General features: G+C 32.1%; 1 protein-coding gene and 1 long non-coding RNA gene across 3 annotated transcripts; both read right to left on the reverse strand.

Moving 5' to 3' along the window:
* Positions 1–6896: 6896 nt before the first annotated feature.
* LOC133030103 (uncharacterized) lies at positions 6897–9208 on the reverse strand. The gene is made up of 2 exons (XR_009683987.1): positions 7946–9208; positions 6897–7524 (listed from the first exon to the last, which is right to left on the reverse strand). It is a non-coding gene; the product is annotated as an uncharacterized LOC133030103 (long non-coding RNA).
* Positions 9209–12213: 3005 nt separating this feature from the next.
* On the reverse strand, positions 12214–18004 carry LOC115699656 (beta-1,3-galactosyltransferase GALT1). 2 transcript variants are annotated; one of them, XM_030627163.2, is made up of 8 exons: positions 17572–18004; positions 15382–16475; positions 14788–15023; positions 14405–14686; positions 13925–14053; positions 13667–13846; positions 13088–13195; positions 12214–12919 (listed from the first exon to the last, which is right to left on the reverse strand). In XM_030627163.2, exons 2-8 carry the CDS (start codon positions 16145–16147, stop codon positions 12707–12709), a joined length of 1914 nt encoding a protein of 637 aa, XP_030483023.1. In that variant the 5' UTR covers positions 16148–16475; positions 17572–18004; the 3' UTR covers positions 12214–12706. The 2 variants fall into 2 exon arrangements, with proteins under 2 accessions (XP_030483023.1, XP_030483024.1); XM_030627164.2 differs by lacking the exon at positions 17572–18004 and adding an exon at positions 16797–17548.
* Positions 18005–18862: the final 858 nt, after the last annotated feature.

Genomic DNA, 18862 nt, shown 5'->3' on the forward strand with positions numbered 1-18862 from the left:
TTTGCTACTTGTTTTCAGACTTAGTCATTATCTTAGAAAAGTAGTATTTGTTTAAACAAACACTTTCTTATCTATTGACAATGGGATGGTCCACCCCTAATCACTTAGAATAGCTAACAAACCATGGTTAACAGTTCTAGCTTTTCTTAAGATTTTGATTAGGTCATCCATGAATCTAGTAATGATTTACATTAAGTATACAACCATTACATCATTCTGAAATTGTATTACCATAGAAGGAATTAGGCAACGACTAGTAACTAATCATCAATGTGCAAATCGAAATTTCTGGGGAGGTAAGTTTGGATATAATTCAAAAATCAAATTAATGATCTTTGAACTGCATATCTTCTAACTATTTCTCCACCCCTATCAGTTCGCAAGATCTTTAATCACTTACCTTAATGGTTTTAACCATTGCTAGAAATTAATGAAATTTTTCAAACATTTCAAATTTCTTTGCTAAAAGGTATAATCTAGAGTTATCGTTTTAAGAATACAACGAAAAACTCATATCCACCCCTGAATGTACATCCATCTGCGAATGAGATGAACTACTTTCAGTGGATATAGGCATATTAACTCTTTGCAGAGATTGATCTTGTCAAATCCACTATGAACAAGATACAAATGCCATAGATTAAAAAAAATGGTAGTGTCTTTTGATGACATAGGTATAGTTACATCAACGAGTTCATAGAATACTGCAAGTGGATCCTGGTCACAGAATACCTAACTCATATTCCATACAGTTTGAATCCATTAATAGAAGATGGATATTAAACACTTGAGAAAGTGTAACTGTATTGTATTCTGGAATTCGAAATATAAGAAAATTTCTGTTTGGATTCTAAAATTAAAGTCAAAGACTTAAATTCAACCAAATATATTGAGTAATTCTATCTTGGACCAGCACTACTAATACAAACTCTAAGTTAGATTTGCCCATACAAGTAGGAGATTTCTAAGATTGAGGATTTATATCAATTGGGAATAGAATTTCGGGATTATAATCATATGCGTCATTTAATTTCTTAAGAGAAAATTTAATGACATGAAATGATTTATAGACCATTCATCCAATGATATATTATTGAGCTAATTCGAAATGAATAAGCTAAGAGGAATTAGGATAATTTCGTTTATAAATAAGAATCCAACGATGCTTCGATTAGCGAAAGACAAAGTAATCTTATTTATGTAATCTTCTTGTTTCATATTGTAAAAATACTAGTCTAAGGTGTCATCAATTGATGAACAGCTAGATGTTGCATATAAAATATTTATCTTTCGAGATCTTACACTATTATTTATGTCTAATGGTGAAAATCCATTAGGGATTTATCTCATTAGAAAAACAAACATGTTAGACCAACAATGAAGATTCGAAATTAAACTACAACTTAATAACAGAAAATAACATGGTTCAATATAAATTCATACACAATTCAGAAATTATAAGCATATAGCAAGTAGGAATGACAAGTGAAAATACTAAAACATACAATCCTAAATAATTTCCAAGGTTTTTCAACAAACTGATACAGTGTCCCGTTTAGGAGAGAGCCAAAGCATCATCCATTGAATAGAGTTGTCAGCTCATCTAAAATGATAAACATTCTAGCAACCTTTTATTCGATCAAGATTAGAATTCAGCGTTGTCCCGTTTAGGCGAGAGTCAAGGCAATTCTATCTTATGAGCTTCCACCATTGTTTCATAACTTGCAAGTCAAGTATGGTCGCCACCATTAGGGTGATCCATACCATACAAAACACTTACAAACTACTTATCATGCGAGGTTAAACGGTGCGAAATTGCTAATGAAGGTTCCTCCATTAGGGAGGATTACTCACTAAAACAAACGCGGTGTAAAACCCACAATGGAGATCGAATGTCTTTTAATTAAAAGCTCATTATTTAAAAAGAGTTGTATTTTCTTTGATTCTCTTTATTTATTCTATTTATTTTAAATATATATTTATTTAATTAAAATTTCCAATTTAGAATGAAAAATTCTAAATATAAATTTTAATTTAATATTTATAAATTTTACTTAGATGGATATGAAATAACATGAATTATTTACATCTTAGTAATAATTTCCAATAAATATTTAGAAAAATATTCAATTTAAGTTGTTACAAAATTAATTTAAATTAATTTACAACTCAAATTTAATTTTCTATAAATATATATTGCATTTCAAAAAATTAAAGTATTTAAGAATACAATTTTCGAAAAAAAATGCATGTTAAAATAAAAAATAAATCCTAGAAAACTTATTTTAATTTAATGTTGGCCCAAACTTAATTAATAAAATTAATTTACAACAAAAAATATAATTTTCCTATTTAATTAAATATATATAAGAAAAATTTCAAATATTTAAGTATGATGATGAAAATCAACTTAAATATTAATTTTCTATTTAATTAAATACACTAGAAAAATACTTCAAGCAAAAATATCATCTATCTAGATTTTCCTTTGACTAATTAATTCAATTTCTAATAATATACTTTAATTCAATTTATTTTAAATTAATCAATAAATGAAAAAATCACTGATTTAAGTTGATCCAAGAATTAATTAAAATAAATAATTAATTTACAACTTAATCTATTTTTCAAGATAAAATTCGAAATTTCAGCATTTAAAAAATGCAATTTCGAAATTTGATTAATAAAATAAAGGAAAATATATTTTGAAAATTATTTAAATTTAGTTGAAAAAATAAATTTCAACTAAAATAATTTTCTATTTAATTAAGTGTCATGAAAAAGAAATATTTAAGTATCATGATGAAAATCAACTTAGATATTTAATTTTCAAATTAATTAAATGTATTAAATTCAAGAAATAAATAATTAAGTGTAGAGAAGGCTTAATTATTAATCTCTAGTTTAATACTAGGAAAAAGTATACTTAAAATAAATTGTACCAAAATTAATTATTTAAATAATTAATTTCACAATGTATAATATTTTCCTATTTAATATTAGAAATAATAAGTAGTCTAGAGATAACTATCTAGAAAATATCTTATTTGACTAAGTATCTTTTCCACAAAATTTGAAAAATATCTAATTTAAGTTGTATTAGAAAAAATCTAGAACTTAAATATTTTCAAATTTAAATTTAATTAAATATCAGAAATTAAGTTGTAACCACTTAATTTAAAAATATTCCATTTTAAGTTAATATTCGAAAAGATATTAACTTAAAAAATATCTAAAATATTCCATTTTAAGTTAATATTCGAAAAGATATTAACTGAAAAAAATATCTAAAGAATCTTAATAACCAATACCTAAAATTCCTCAACTTAATTTTGAAATTTTAAATCCAAAAGATATTCAGATTTAAGTTGGTTAGTTGAATATAACTAAATATCAACTTAAATAAGAATATTTAATGAAAAATTTAAATTAAGCTCCACAAAGAATCTAGATGATTATAATTCTATATTTAATTAAATACAAGAAAATACATATAGTTTAGCTTAGAATAAAAAATTCTTTAAACTATAATTTTCTTAAATTAATTTCAAAAATAAATGAAATTAATTATGTTGCTAATCAATTTTATTAGGTTAAACTAGTTTAATTAACCTGGTACAGTTATTCAAATCAGGCAAATGGGCCTTCACAATTGGGGTAGTTCATGTGAGGGGGTGCTGGGTTCAGTATGTCGTACCCACTACTATGGCTCCCAACTCTCACACAAGGCCCAAAAGAGAGGAATTTAACCTTAATAAGAACAACTGTTATTAATTGAATAGGCCCAAAAACTAAATGGGCCTAAATAAATTCTATCAAGAACTATGATAATTTATTTTAGCAATGCATCTATAATAAAATTAAACACATAGGCTCACACATGCACACTTTGGATGGGTCCTATCATGTTGCTAGGTCATACACAGATGAAAGAAGATTGTAAATATACCTGTTACAAATTATTATCTTGACCAAGGGAGCCATCAGATCATTAGAACTGGCAAAAAGTAACCATGGCTATTTGCAATCAAGTAATAATAGGTTTTGAAAACTTACAAACAAGCTAAAACACATACTCCTGCAACAAGGTTAGCTGGATAGTTGGATGTAGGATTTATTTAATTTTAAATTAAATAATTAATTTCGAAATAATTAATTAAATAAATAAAATATTTATTTTCGAAAAATTAAAATAAAATAAAAAAAAATCGAAAATTTAAAAAAAAAATTAAATTTAAAATTAAACCTACAATTTTGAAAAATTAGGTTTCAACCAACCTAAATATCATTTCAAAATTTGCCAACTACTTTTAAAATTTAAATGTTATTTTATAAATAAAAAATTAGAAAACATAAATGAATATCTTTTTCAGATTTTAAATGTAATTTAAATAAATAAAATAACAAAATTTAAAAGTTAGCAAAATATCTTATATCTATTTAAAATTACATGATTATAGTTATCTTATTTTAAATTTAAATAAGGTCAAATTATTTAAAAAAAAAATTAATTTAAAAAATTTAAAATCTGACCTTAAATTTAAAAATAAGATAGATAATTAAGCAAAAAGATAGATACTAACTATTTTCAAATTCAAATTACACTAATATCTTGAATTAAATTTAAAAAATATTAAATTAATTCAAAATGATAATTAGAATTGAATTAGGAATAGTAATAGTATAAATATAGAACTACACAAAAAATCAGAAGTTAATTCCATGAAAAAGCATGAAAAAACGAAGAAAAACGAAAAAATTGTGAGTTGTACGGACAGTTTTCGCGATCGCAGGAAAATTTTAGCACAGCCCCATTTTTTTCGAATCTTCAAAAAATCATAATTAATTCAAATTAAATCGAAATTGAGTTCTGTAAATAAGTAACTTGCTTAATTTTTTCCATACTATCCAATAAAAATAATTCCAGAAACAAATATTCAATTAATTTTAACGAAAATTCACAAACACCAATCAATCATCAAATAACACTCAATACAACATGATACCATCCAAAAACAAACAAACAATCGTTTTAAAGTCCAAATTTCTTGCAAGTAAATCAATTACCATGGCTCTGAGGCTAGTTGTTGGAATTTATTTTACCAGGATCTTAGATCTACTCACAAGTATGTTTATTAACACCCTAAATATGAACTTTCTAAAACGATGAAATAAACACATATAAAGTTAAAGAAACCTTACATTGGGTGCAGCAGAATATTATGACTCCTTCCGTTCAGATATCTAGCCCTTGATTCCTTTCTGTAGCAGAGAATTATCAATATCTGAACCTGGATCTTTTTCTCTGAATCTTTGATGCTGAAACTCCTTCTTGCTGAAAGTCTTTCTTCACGATCTTCCTCACTATTATTGAGTTATCACTTGCTGTGTGTGGGCACTACTCATACACTAAGAATTTCGAAATTTGAAGAAGAAGAAAGAGAGTGGGTTCGGCCAAAGATAGGGAGAGAGAGAGGCTCAGTTTTTTCTGAATCAGAAGTGTCAGAAGAAAAGTGTAATTTTCCTGAAGCCTTCACTATCTATTTATAGCATTCCACTAGGGTTAGGTTTGAATTATTTTGCATTAAAATAATGAAAATATCAGAGGGAAAAACCCTACAAAAGTGGCCGGCCATGCAAGGTGGATTTGGGCCTCACTTTTGCAATTTTCCAGTTTTATCTTTTCTGCATCTGATTTTCTCAAAAACGCCAATTTTTAAATTCAACCATTTAAATGCCAATTCTAACTATTTAATAACTATAAATAATTATTAAATAATATTGTCATTTATCATATTTATTAATTGAACCATACAAAGTATCATAATTAACAAATATGCCCCTAAAACTCTTTCTTTACAATTTCGCCCTTACTTAGTGAAAAATTCACAAATAGACATAGTCTAATTTGAGAATTATAATTGATTAATCAAAACCAATTACATGAGTCTTACAAGCAATATTATCTCAACTAGTGCGGGGACCATGGGTCTATATAACCGAGCTTCCAATAAGTAGATCAAGAATTTAGCACTAAAATTAACTAACTTATTAATTCCTCGTTGAATCCACGCATAGAACTTAGAATTGCACTCTCAGTATATAGAATGCTCTATATGTTCCACCATATAGACACATCATTAGTTATCCATTGTTATAATCCTAATGTGATCACTGATCCTCTATATGAATGATCTACATTGTAAAGGGATTAAATTACCGTTACACCCTACAATGTATTTATTCCTTAAAACACTTGACCCCGTATAAATGATATTTCAGCTTATGTGAAATGAGTACTCCACCATTTATGTTCGTTTGGTCAAGCTCGAAGGAGATCATCCTTTGCTTACTATTCGCCAGATAGAAGCTATAGATTCCATGTTTATGATAGCGCTCCCACTCAATTGCACTATCGTGTTCCCAAAATGTACGTATCACCCTGACCTAAAAGTAGGCTTAACTAACAAATAAAAGAACACGAATAGCCTCTCGAGATTGAGCCTAATCATATCAGGATTAAGATCATTTGATCTAGGATCAACTAGGCGATATTGACTTGAATAGATATTACGGTAAGTTTAATAAATCTAAGTCAAAGTTCAATATTGGTCCCTTCCGATGCATACTCCATGCATCCAACCTGAGCTTTACTTTAACCAATGCTCTGGAAAGAACATAGCACTTCTCCAAATGCAAGTAAACTCTGTTGTAGATTATCATATCAGTAAAACCCTATGTCTGATAAATCTAGGAAACTTTATTCACATAGTCATGTTTACTTTCCAATGTGTTGACGGCACAATAAACAGGATCAAGTATGTGAAAAGGGTTTCAGATGAATTTATACATTATGTACATATAATCATGAAATAAATCATGTGAACCATGCAACATTAAATGTTATTTCTGATCTATATTAATAAGTAAATCTGATTATATTGAAATGAGTTTTATTTAGGGCATAAAACCCAACACCTCATTCAAAGGATGGGCCCGGAAACCGTAAAAGCCGTCCTTAAGTTTGTCTCCCTTTTTAGGGACGGAAACAGGTTCATAAAAATACAAAATCTCTGCCGGACTGGGAGAGCCCCAGCCCCGGGAAGAGTAAAAATAAATAAGCCTGAAAGCAGACGGTAAGCTTGAGGAATGAGTTTGTATGGCGCAAGGCCGACAAATACAAGAAAATTAATAAAGTAGTCCTGAAGGGGAAGCATGGCCCTGGTCATCAAGTGTGTTTGGCTCCAAGCTCTGAAGCCTCCGTAATTGTGATTAGGCGTCTCCGCGTCCCGGGGCGGCCGGTGCTAAGTCCCGGAAGTCGCGGGCTTGATGCCTGGCACCACCACAATGTGCTCCAGCTGGTGGGGGCAAGTAAGGGTAGAGTGAAGCTCGGCCGCTTCCCACCCCTTAGCATGGGGCTTATACCCTTCCTGGGCCACTGGACCCTTCATCACCTCCTCCAGGGTGGCCAGACGTGTCCCTCCTTTCTGTGAAGATTTGGAACCGGATGCAAACATTGTGGTTCTGAAAAAGATTGAAAATTCCAGCAGTCAGGCCCCAAACCAAACCCTAAGTCAAAAAAGGGAATGGGGGTCCCCTAACCGCTGGAAAGAGGCCCCCTCCGAACGTTTGTCAACAAGAAATTAGAAGGTTTTCCTTGACAAAAGTCGGGTGCAAGAATCCCACAGATGGCGACATTACAAATAAGCAAAGAAAAGGAAAAAAAAGGGTAAAAATCGAGAAAGACAAAGTCCTCTCTGAACCCTTGAAGGTCATTACCTAGAATAAAAGTAACTCGAACACCAGAAAAGAGGAATCTAACGTATTACACAGAAACTCAAGACAGAAATTCCCAGAAATTCAAACATCAAACCCAGAAAAAGCAGATGAACAGTGAAGCATGCAATTAGCACAAACAATAAAGTACGAGATGCGAAGAACTTACATAAAGCTTGAGAACTGGGCGTTGTTGTTGATCGACGGTAAAAAGTTGACTGACAATGGCGAAGGAAGGTCAATAAGAAATCTATGGTGTTTGAGGGTTTTCTAGTTCGAGGGTTTCTTTCTCTCTGGAAAACTTGGAAAAATTTGGTGAAAGTCTGAAAGTAGCCAAATGAAGTGAGAATAGTGGCTTTTATAGGCCAAAGTGCATGTGAAACAGGCGCGATCATCTACCAATCGTGCGGTTGGGAAGGCACACGATACAAATTCCCAGGATCCAACGGCTGAATTGGTTTGTCATCGAGGCGGTGAAAATGCTTGAGTGTTCGTCTGACACCCATTAATGCGCTGTATCAATTAATGGACAAGAAACGAATCGACGCCTGCAAAAAGTGAATCGCTGCAGTAATGGTGATCATTAAATACACCTTCACGCGCCCGAAGCACGTGCCTGGAAACCGAGGAGCCAACCAGAGGCATCTAAGCAAGCCTTGTTCATTTCACAATTAAACATGGCTTGGGGGGTAAATGTTGCCCCTGATTTCGCCCAATGTACGTGGACCACCCAGACAAGGACACGTGGACACAAAGGTTTTAGCACTTGAATTAATAGCTAAGTCTTTGCTAAGAAAGGCATTATCTTGGATATGCCTCCCGGAGAAGGCATGCAAGGTTTTATATGCTCCCGGAGATCAAGATGGCATCAAAGCATCTCCGGGAGGTGTCAGACTTCCTCTGAGCAGTCATCTCGCATTTTTTGCCGCATGGGAGGAGGCGTGTTGGGACTGCCACACGCAATAAAGTCTGACGACACAATCCCCGATCTGCACCTACAAGACGATGACCAATAAAGTCTAATGACGGCTACTCTGTGAAGAATCACATCAGTCAAAAGAGAATAAGGACAGCCCTCATAAAATCCCTACAGCACCTAGGGATTTGACCATACATTACCCATGGTATATTCATTGGGAATACACAACTTTATTGATAGTTACAGAAATACATGTATTATAATTTTGGGGATCACCCCACAAAAACACTATAAATACCCCCTCAAAGCTCATTAATGGGGGTCGAGAATTCTGGGTTGCATAAGTGCAAGAAGAGTAAATACTCACCAAGAACATTCTCTGTATTAAATACAATCATAAATATACAGACTCGTGGACTAAGGCTCATTAACGCCACAACCACGTAAAAATCTCTCTCTTAATTTCTTACAACTCTCTAAACTCTTATTATTTTATGGTTGCCGAAAACCTCGGTCAACAATTATAAAATATGAATATAAAAGTATATATATATATAAATATGAATATATATATACGTAAATGAAAAAAAAATGTATATATATAAAATATATATATAAATAAAAACCGATACTGTATACGTATGTATATACATATATACTTGCATATACATATTAAACCATATAAAATATCATAAAAATATATAATAGAATATGATAATTAATTATATGGAAAGAAATTAATGAATAAATGAACATAATATGAAAGTGTATATCCAGAAATATATATATTATACGGTATAAATGAATGTATATAATATATATAAACGTATATATGAAGATGAATACATATATGTATATATAAAAAATAAATTGAGTATGAATATATATATAATCGGGATTATATAATATAAAATATATATAATTTATATTATAAATGAAGAACCCCGAAAATATATATATATAAAAAACTCAAAAAAATCAAGGCAGAGATATATAATCCGCTCTAATACCAACTGTTAGACATTATATGTATAAACTGAAATATATGTATGTGTATATAAAAATGCGGAATTAAACAAATATATACACTATATAACTTAAGGATCGAAATACCTCCAGCCATTGATTTTGAGCTTCAATCCCACACAAGCTTTGATCTGCGAAGAAAACTGATTGATGTGGGTAATCGGGCTTCCTCGCTCTCTCAACTCTCTTTAGATGGATTTTGCTGTTATGAACAGAATGAGTGAGGGAGCTTGGGGACCGAGACCCTATATTTATAGGTGAGATACTCCATCGGTATCTGTGCCACATTAATTGTCAGAATATTTTGACAATTAATTCAGGAAATCAAATCAGGTAATGAATATTTAAATCTGACCATATATAGAATATTACGTAACTGATTTTGTCCAGATTCAATGAATATAAAATATTCATTTATCACAAATCAATACTTTATTTTATTTCCTTAATTAGAAATATTCTATTAATCCAAACTAAAGAGAAGGACATTTGGGCTCAGATCTTGGTGATAATCTGCGACAGAAAGGATACAAGGGTTAGAGATATGAGTGGAAGGAGACATATTATTCTGTTGCACCCAATGTAAGGTTTCCTAAATTTTATATGTGTTTATTTCATTGTTTTAGAAATTCATGTTAGGATGTTAATGAAACATACTTGTTAGTAAATCTAGATCCTGGTAAAACATATTCCAACAGGATGATCTTACACGTGTACAAGATGATAGTCAACATTCGTTTAGATTCTTTATATACACATATATATATTATCAAGGACCACCTAGAAGTAAAGTAGTCTCTATCTTCATTGCATTCTGACACGTGTAACCAATTAGGACGTTCCATCAACACTTTATACAACATGAAAAACTCTCCAGTGAGAGCCACGATTACATGAAGTTGTAGTTTAGACTTTTCCTTCACATGGATAAGGATATTGGTCCCTAACTTTAGTGCCAAACGGGCTTGCAAACATCTAAGGGTATTACAAGAAAATTGAAGTAATAGACTGACTTTCTATTCTCCTTCTTCCATTTCTTTTAATATAGTACTTGAAAATGAAAAGCAGTAAACTCTCCAGTGATATTGGCTATAACCAGAAGCTACTACTCTAGAATGGTAGTATTCAGATCGGGTGTACTTAGATTCCCAATCCTAAAAAAAATAAAAGAAAACACTACTAAAAAAATACTACAACAACACCAAAAAATTAAAGAATAACAAAAACAAGCATGAAAAAAATAGAACAAAAATAATGAAATCACACACCTCTACAACCCTTTTTCCAATTATTTTCTCAACCACATCTGTTGATTGCACAATCTTTAATGGGGATTTACCCTTTCCATAAAATTTAACAAAACAAAACCAAAACAACAACAATACACACCATCAAACAAAACAGAAAAACATAAAATAAATGAAACAACAAAAGGAACATGCAAAATGAAAAAAAAAAATATAGAGAAATTAACAATACGATAAAGCTGAAGAAAAAAAATCCTAAAACAACACAAAATCAATACGATATCAGATTTGGGAGACTTTACAAACTCTAGCTCTAACTCAAAATCAGAGTCGGAGTTCTCCACCACGGGTCGAGGGCGTTTTGCTCGAGTATTCTTCGAAGTTCTAGTACCTAGTTTCCTTTTAGCAGCAACGGGAGAAGTAGGGCTAGGAGGATTATTTTTCAAATTCTTCTTACCCATTGTTGCTCGAAATTTATTTTTTTGGGGTTGTTTTGGGGGATTTTTAGCAAAAGGAGATGATGATGATTGGGTAATAGTCATTGTGAATAAGGGGAAGTAATATTTATAGAAGAATAAGAATGAAAATTGGGGGGGGGGGGGGGAATGAATAGGGAAATGATATGAAGATGGAATAATTGAAAAAATTTGAAATAAAAAATAAAATACCCACAAACTGTATAAACGCTTGAAAAAAAATGGATATTAGAAGAAGATAAATAGGAAACATGGGAGAGTAAGATTTTAGTAATGATTATTTAACATTTAAAAATATTTAAAAATAAATTAAAACCCCAAAAAGAAGCATACTGTCAGAAATAGTGACACCCCATGTCAAATCTAAGCTTTTTGAAATATTTAAAAATAAATTAAAACCCCAAAAAGAAACACACTGTCACAAATAGTGACACCCCACGTTAAATCAAAGCTTTTCTAGAAAAAAAAAAATCAAAAAATGAAGTTGCAAAACTCGGTGAAGACACGTGTAAGCCACAAAGTGTTAATGAATTTTGTACCAATGGCAGTATACTATCGTATAAAACAATAAATTAATACACAATATAAAAGTAAAATATGCGTGTAGCAGTATTTTTGAAATAAAATGGAAAAAGTTAATAAACCATGTAAATTTTTCAAAGGATTCGATATAGTGTAGCAAAAACTCTACGCAAATAATCTAAGAAAAACACCATTTGACCAATACACTGACTTGTAGACTATGACTCATTAATATCCAACCATGAAAAAAGTCTAATATTTAGTTACATTCAATCTTTTCTTTAGCTTAAATCTTTTTTGAATCTCCGTTTTTTTAAAATCTTGGTAAACAAAAGCATACAACAGAACAAAACTACAGAGGATAAAGAGTTGTGTAAATACACTATGGTAGTCAATTTTATGATATTGACACTATATACTTTGGAATATCCAACTACTGTTAAGATTTATACAAGGCCAAAGAATCTCTAACCTACAAAATTTGCAAAATTTTTGGACATGCTTTCTATGCTTTCTATAAGAAAATGAAATAGCACCGTGCTATTACTAATATGTAACAATAGTGTAAACCCTTCCCATTACAACAATCGATTCCTCACCTTCTAGTTAGAGTGGTCATCTCTCCTGTCTTTGGTCAACCTTGGTCAGATAATCACTACTCAAAGATTAGTTTACCAAGATTTCTCAGTGGTGGAGCTTCCTCAAAAAAGCTCCAGTTAAAAGTGAAATGTATTAATATCCTATCTTTCACCGCAGCATCTGGCTCCTTTTCCTTCTTGAAGTTTTTGCCAGAGGCAAAGCATTTCTCTTGGGCCCTGGTAATGGGCAACCACATAATCATCTTTGCATCCTTCGTTATAGATTCTATCATCATTTTCATAACGAACCTTTAGACCATCTTTCTTCATCTCCGCAATCCAGATGCCCATTGCTACATCCTCTAGCTTAAACATCTGAGAAAACATTCAAAAACAAAATGTTTTCTTTCAGATTCAGAAACTACTATTGTAACTTTTAACCACAATAGGACATTAGAATAGACCTTGTTTTTACTACAAAATTCCATGTATGCAAAGAATGAAGTTGCTATAAATTATGCCTGCTAAAAGCTTCCATATTACCTTCAAACGGCCTTTTTTGTTCAATTTGACGACAGCATTTGCTATGTCTCTTGAGACCACATAACCAGGACCATGTGCCCAAGGTGGGTAAGTATCTTCCCGCCATTCCTACATTAAGATAGACACTAAAGTAAGACACTGCAGCATTAGATTTTTCATATCAAGGCATTTAGCTTGGTTGCCCTACATCTGAAATGATCAACGTATAAGCCAAAAAGTTCATCTGGTCAACCTTGGAATGAAAGCAGTGCACAGAAGCCTAACTACAAATTGAAGAAAGAACTAGGAATTAAACAAAAATAACTGAACTAATGGACACTAAGGTCATTTACCAACATTCTTTTGGGCTATTCTAAAAATTTGATATGAAAAAAACTGGTTTCTTGCACATTAAAGTATGTACATAACAAAATATAAATGTATCGTGCATATATGTCAACGTTGTCACTAACATGGTGGCATACTAGAAAGAACAAAAAGACTAGTTTGTTATTTGCAGTAGCTCAATCAAGAATGGAGAGTCTGAGTGTAGATTCATGATCAATTCCAACTTCAATTAGATAAAGTATGGATAATTACCTCAGGACTGATAAACCATTTACTATCAGTATTTCGATGAGGCCGAGAATCTGAATTTATGAGTCCATAAAGCAACCCACGACTAGCGCTAATTCTTTTTAATGATGATAGAACTTCATCCACGCGAACAAATGCATCATCATCAGTCTTCATGACAAATTTTGCAGAAACAACCTCTGTCTGTTTAAAAATAGAAGGTTAATAAGAAAGAGTATGGAACATCTTAAGAGAAAGGATGAACAAGGAAGAAAATTTTACCCCAAAGATGCAAATTCCTAAAGTTTTCCATGTGATGAGGCTATAGTAATCGACAAAGGGCATCAGTTGAATGTCTCCATATGTTTGCGCCTCATTCCACAGTTCCTCATTTACTATTTTGTTTTTATGCTGCAATATAATGAACTTGTAGTTAACTTGACAGAAGAATTATGCTCATCCAATCCAACGATAGGCTACTTATGTTCTTTGAACAGAACAATTTGCATAAACAAGAAACTCATAAAATACAAATAAAAATCATGTTATCATCATCATCTAATTTTTCCTTTGTTCGCTCTCATTTTCCTTTTGTGAATTTCTTTATACAATTGTAAAAAATTCATCCAATGTCCTTGAACTATGTTGTATGTGCTGCAAAAGTTTCCATAGAGCTTACTAGTTTGTCATTTTTTATCCAATCAAAAGCATGTTGAGAAGAAGAGAAGAAATATGGATAAATATAAAAAACGTGAAGCTCACCAGACCAACAAGAAAACGAACTGCAACTGCCCCAGACCGTACTGCTGGATACTGCATCCACGTTCTTCGGACAGCCATTCTGCGTTTAAAATTGTTTGCAGTAGAAAACACGCCAATGAAAAGATCGAGTGCAGTTTTTTTGGAGAGAGAAGGTGATTTGAGTGTTTCCAAATCCATTATATGCTCTGAATCTTCTGATGTAGGTAGACCACTGGCTAGGACAGAAACCAATTTCAAGTCTCCAGAAATTCTTACTTCACTGACGAGCCATGGTTCTAATGCCTGAGAGATGAGAACTCAGTGAGCTAATAATAAATTAAGGAGTGAGTCTATTTCACTTTAAAAGCCAAAATAAACATGAGATGAAAGTGATTAGTAATTACTTCACGCTGAGCAAAAGATGTTATGTGCTTCCCATCAACGGTCATTTGGATTCCTTCCGATCCCACTCTAAGTGTGGCAACAAATGGATAACCTTGCTTAAAAGGGAAGTATTTCCTTGATTTAGATCCATCTTGAACAATTGATGACCGCCTTGAACTATTGGTAGATTTTCCAGTCATGACAAGCTTCTCATCACCCTTACCCACTATCTTGTTACACTTGGCCAAGTCATCCACTGAAAAATAGCCATAATAATGCCATGTATCACAAATCTGTAGTACATAATTTTAAAATGCTGTGTGCTGGAGTTACTATGCAGTATCATATAAAATAAGTACTTGTTGGAGGATTGAGCTTACAAGGAGAGAGAGAGAGAGAGAGAGAGAGAGAGAGAGAGAGAGAGAGAGAGAGAGAGAGAGAGAGGGAGGGAGAGAAAACCTGATTTGATATTCATATACTAGTTGATGAGATATGTTAGTTTAAATATCACTACTAACATTTTATGCATTTTTATTTACTAAAATGTTTTAGCAACGGATCTTTATACTAAACAACATTCTTTATACAAAATTAATTGAAATTTAAGGCAGTACCTTTCTTTTCATTTTCAGGGCTTGGAGAGGGACATCGCTCCTCTTCACCCCAATCATGAGCAGCAGTCCAGGAGTTCTGAACAATAACAGGGTCTTCAGTTAGTTTATCACCATGAAGTCTAACATTGTAATGCAAAATTATAGGTGGTTCAGGCTCCCCTGGAAGTGGTTCCCCAGTCAAGTCGAATCGAAAATTTCCAAGTAGACCATTTGGAATTCCAATAAGTGTAATGGAAGAACCTTGAGTCAGGCCACAAGGAACTTGCAACTTATAGTCACTGTTATTAAGTTCTGTGCCACTCATTTTGTTTAAAAAATAGGGACACTGTTTCTCTTTTGCCCTGCCTTTTGAACTTTTATTTGTACTTAGCTTTTCCTCTTCAACTGAAGCCATGAGGTTATTCCAAGCACCTCCAGCTTCCTTAATGGCCTCTACTGCATTAGGTAAACCTTGAGCATGATCAATTAGGTGTTTCAAATGGTCCCAAGTCTGCAGAGATTTCTGCTCAACATTAGAGATATTCCTCCGAGCAAAGAGATCGAAAATAATGGTTTCGGTAGGTATCACCTGTATAGTATTCACAGGATTCTGAACTGCAGGTGGGGAAAAGGCACTGAGCCATTCAAGAGGGTTAACATTACTAGTATTAGAGGAGAAAGGAGTTGTCAAATAACTTTTCCCAATAGGATCTTTCATCAAGGCATATCTCAGAACCAGAAGCATAAACAAAGACCCAACCAGAACACCACCATACCATTTCTTCATTCTTGATATTACTCAAGCAATCAATTGGTCGATATGCCTGATTTCCTCAGTAAAGGAGGAAAAAAGTTCAAAAATTCCAGCAAGTGGTGGTGTTACCAAATTTCTGATAGGGAGAAAGAAGAACGATCCATTTGGTGCAAACTGCTAAAAACCAATCGTAGCACAATAAAATCATATTAAGTGCATTGGTTAAAGGACCTTTGCTTCCACGAAATAACTTTTCAAGGCTTCTCGAATCTCAACCAGCTATCCAGCTGACACCAACAAACACTTTGCAAGCAGTTTCATAAAGATTTGAAAGAGAAGGATCTAGTAACTCATGATGAACCTGAAATAATGAAAACAATAAGTTCTTCACAAAGGTGTACACTTACAAATTACATTTAGAAATGTGAAATTTTTGTCATAAAACCTGCTGAAGAAAATAAGAGTGAAAAGAAAAGCAGGTGTTTCTTTGCCTATCAAAGAATGAAACTCTGATAAAAATTATATTTCCACTAGCGTCTGTTAATACAATAATTTCATTGGTATAAACAGAACACAAGAAAAACATGCCAATTTAGCACAGAACTTCAGGTGTTATCGGGAAAATTAGGAGATGGACAACAAACAATGCCACACAATAAAAGAATACTCTCAAGTTTAATACCATGATAATTGAATGGATCACACTCAGGCCACTCAGGCGCCTTCTCCAATTTAAACCCCCATTGCAACAATGCTTCCTCAATAAACGCAATTGAATAGATCAAATCATTTTTAGTTTTACAGTTGCCAGTCAATCGTTGATCGACATCTTAGCTAATTAACCAACAGTTCTTATATCATGAAGATATTAATTTCATCTTTCACAGCCAGTAAACATCAAATTAGATGCAGAAATTCTTCGAATAATTTTCTAGACGAAATAAAATAAAACAAAACATATGAACTTAGTCCAGAATAGTGGTAGTGACTTATTCAACGCGTATTTTCCCTAACATGTTCTAGAACTGTAGTTCCTAATTCCTATATTTGACTAGAAAAACAAGAACACTACACTTAACCTACCCTACCTCCTCCCCCCTCACCCCCACAAAAAAGAAAAAGGAAAAAAGCATCATGAGCTTCCGAAATCGCTCCGATTAGTTGATGAGTGACAATAGAATTATATTTTGTAAATAATCATAAACACACTGAGACCTCCTTCGTAGGTGGACTACTAAATTCTCATTCGATCAATTTTCTACAAACACCAGACAGATCGAAAGGAGAAGAAGAGGAACTATGGAAAAGAAAAAAAGAAAACCAACAACTACAGCGGAAGAAGAAAGCGAAAGTCGCAGCTCTAGAATTCCGAAAAGCAAGTATAAAATTACGTTTAATATCAGGAAAAGAAGAAAGAAAGAAAACAAACTTGGATTAAAGATGGGGAGTAGAATTACCTGACAAAGATTTCCAGAGAAAATGCTTGGAAAGTTAGAGAAAACTTGTTAAAAGAAAAGGAAAGAGTGTCTGTTAGATCTTCACTGTAGTTCTGAACTTCAACTTCAAGTATACGCGTTACCGTGGGAAACAAAGACGAGAAGCCAGAAACCGTTTGGCTCCTCTTTTTGTTTGATTTGGTCGTTTTCAAGTCTTCGCTTTATTTGGGTGTTTCACTCTAATAACTTAATTACGTAATTTAGAAGGCAAGATTTAATTATCTAATTTTTCTCTTAACAACACCAACTACTTTAAGATTTAAATAAATAATTTTAAGTCACAAAACACATTTTATATTTAATTATTTATTACACAAAAGGAAAAGTTTTATGAGAACTTGTTGAATTGAATTCTCCATTACATTTGTCAAATCGTTGACGGGATAAAACCAATAAAGAAAAAACACATTGCGTCGTCTATGGTCTTTTAGCATATTAAAGTGGTGACGTGGCTGTTTCTGATAGCAAGTTGAAAAGTAAGAGCAGATTATAATTTTTTTTGAAGCAAATAAATTTTTAATTTTTAACAATCTCTTTTTCTATTTTAAAAAAAAAACATCTCTGTATCTCTCTTTTTTATTTTTCATTTCAATTTGGTTTGGCAGTTCGTGTCAGAAGCCACAACTCACAAGGAAAGCCCTACTGTCGGTCACTGACAGATCAACGTAAATTAGCAAACTTTAGCGTTGTTAATTATAATTTGTCTGTCACGGTGTTCGTTAAAAACTGTATGGCGAATTAATTAATTAAATCCCTTCCTCAAATGATTTTTAAAAAATTTATTTGTTTTAATTATATTTTAAGGCTAATTAGGATTTTTGCCCCCTGAACTTTGACATGTACCAAATTATGCCCCAGAACTTTTAAGATCGTTAAAAATGTCCCATGAACTATTGAAATTGTTAGATTTAAGGACTTTTGTCAAATTTCATTCAGTTTTACTATTTCAAATATTGTTTATGTATTAAATTATGCTCACAAACTTTGATATCTACTAAATCATGTCCCTTGAACTTTGACATGTACTAAATTATGCCATCTGAACTTCCATCCATGTTAGACCTTTTACTAAAATTGGAAAAAAGTCCTTAAATCCAACAATCTCAATAGTTCAGGGGCAAAAATCCTAATTAGTTTTTTTTTTTTTTTTTTTTTAGATGATATCTCTATTATATTATTTGTTGGCGTTTAGTTAAAAGGAATGAATGGGAATTGAAATAGGAATGAAGTGGAATAAAATTTAAAATGAATA

Source organism: Cannabis sativa, chromosome 8 (assembly GCF_029168945.1).
Source record: "Cannabis sativa cultivar Pink pepper isolate KNU-18-1 chromosome 8, ASM2916894v1, whole genome shotgun sequence".
NCBI lineage: Eukaryota > Viridiplantae > Streptophyta > Magnoliopsida > Rosales > Cannabaceae > Cannabis > Cannabis sativa.

Excerpts from the sequence above, each read along its gene's own strand:
- LOC115699656 (XM_030627163.2), bottom strand. The coding sequence starts at position 16,147 with ATGAAGAAATGGTATGGTGGTGTTCTGGTTGGGTCTTTGTTTATGCTT. Across the intron at positions 13,196-13,666 it reads AATGGTTTATCAGTCCTGAG|GAATGGCGGGAAGATACTTA; the intron begins GTAATTATCCAT and ends ATCTTAATGTAG. Across the intron at positions 12,920-13,087 it reads ACAAAAAAGGCCGTTTGAAG|ATGTTTAAGCTAGAGGATGT; the intron begins GTAATATGGAAG and ends ATGTTTTCTCAG.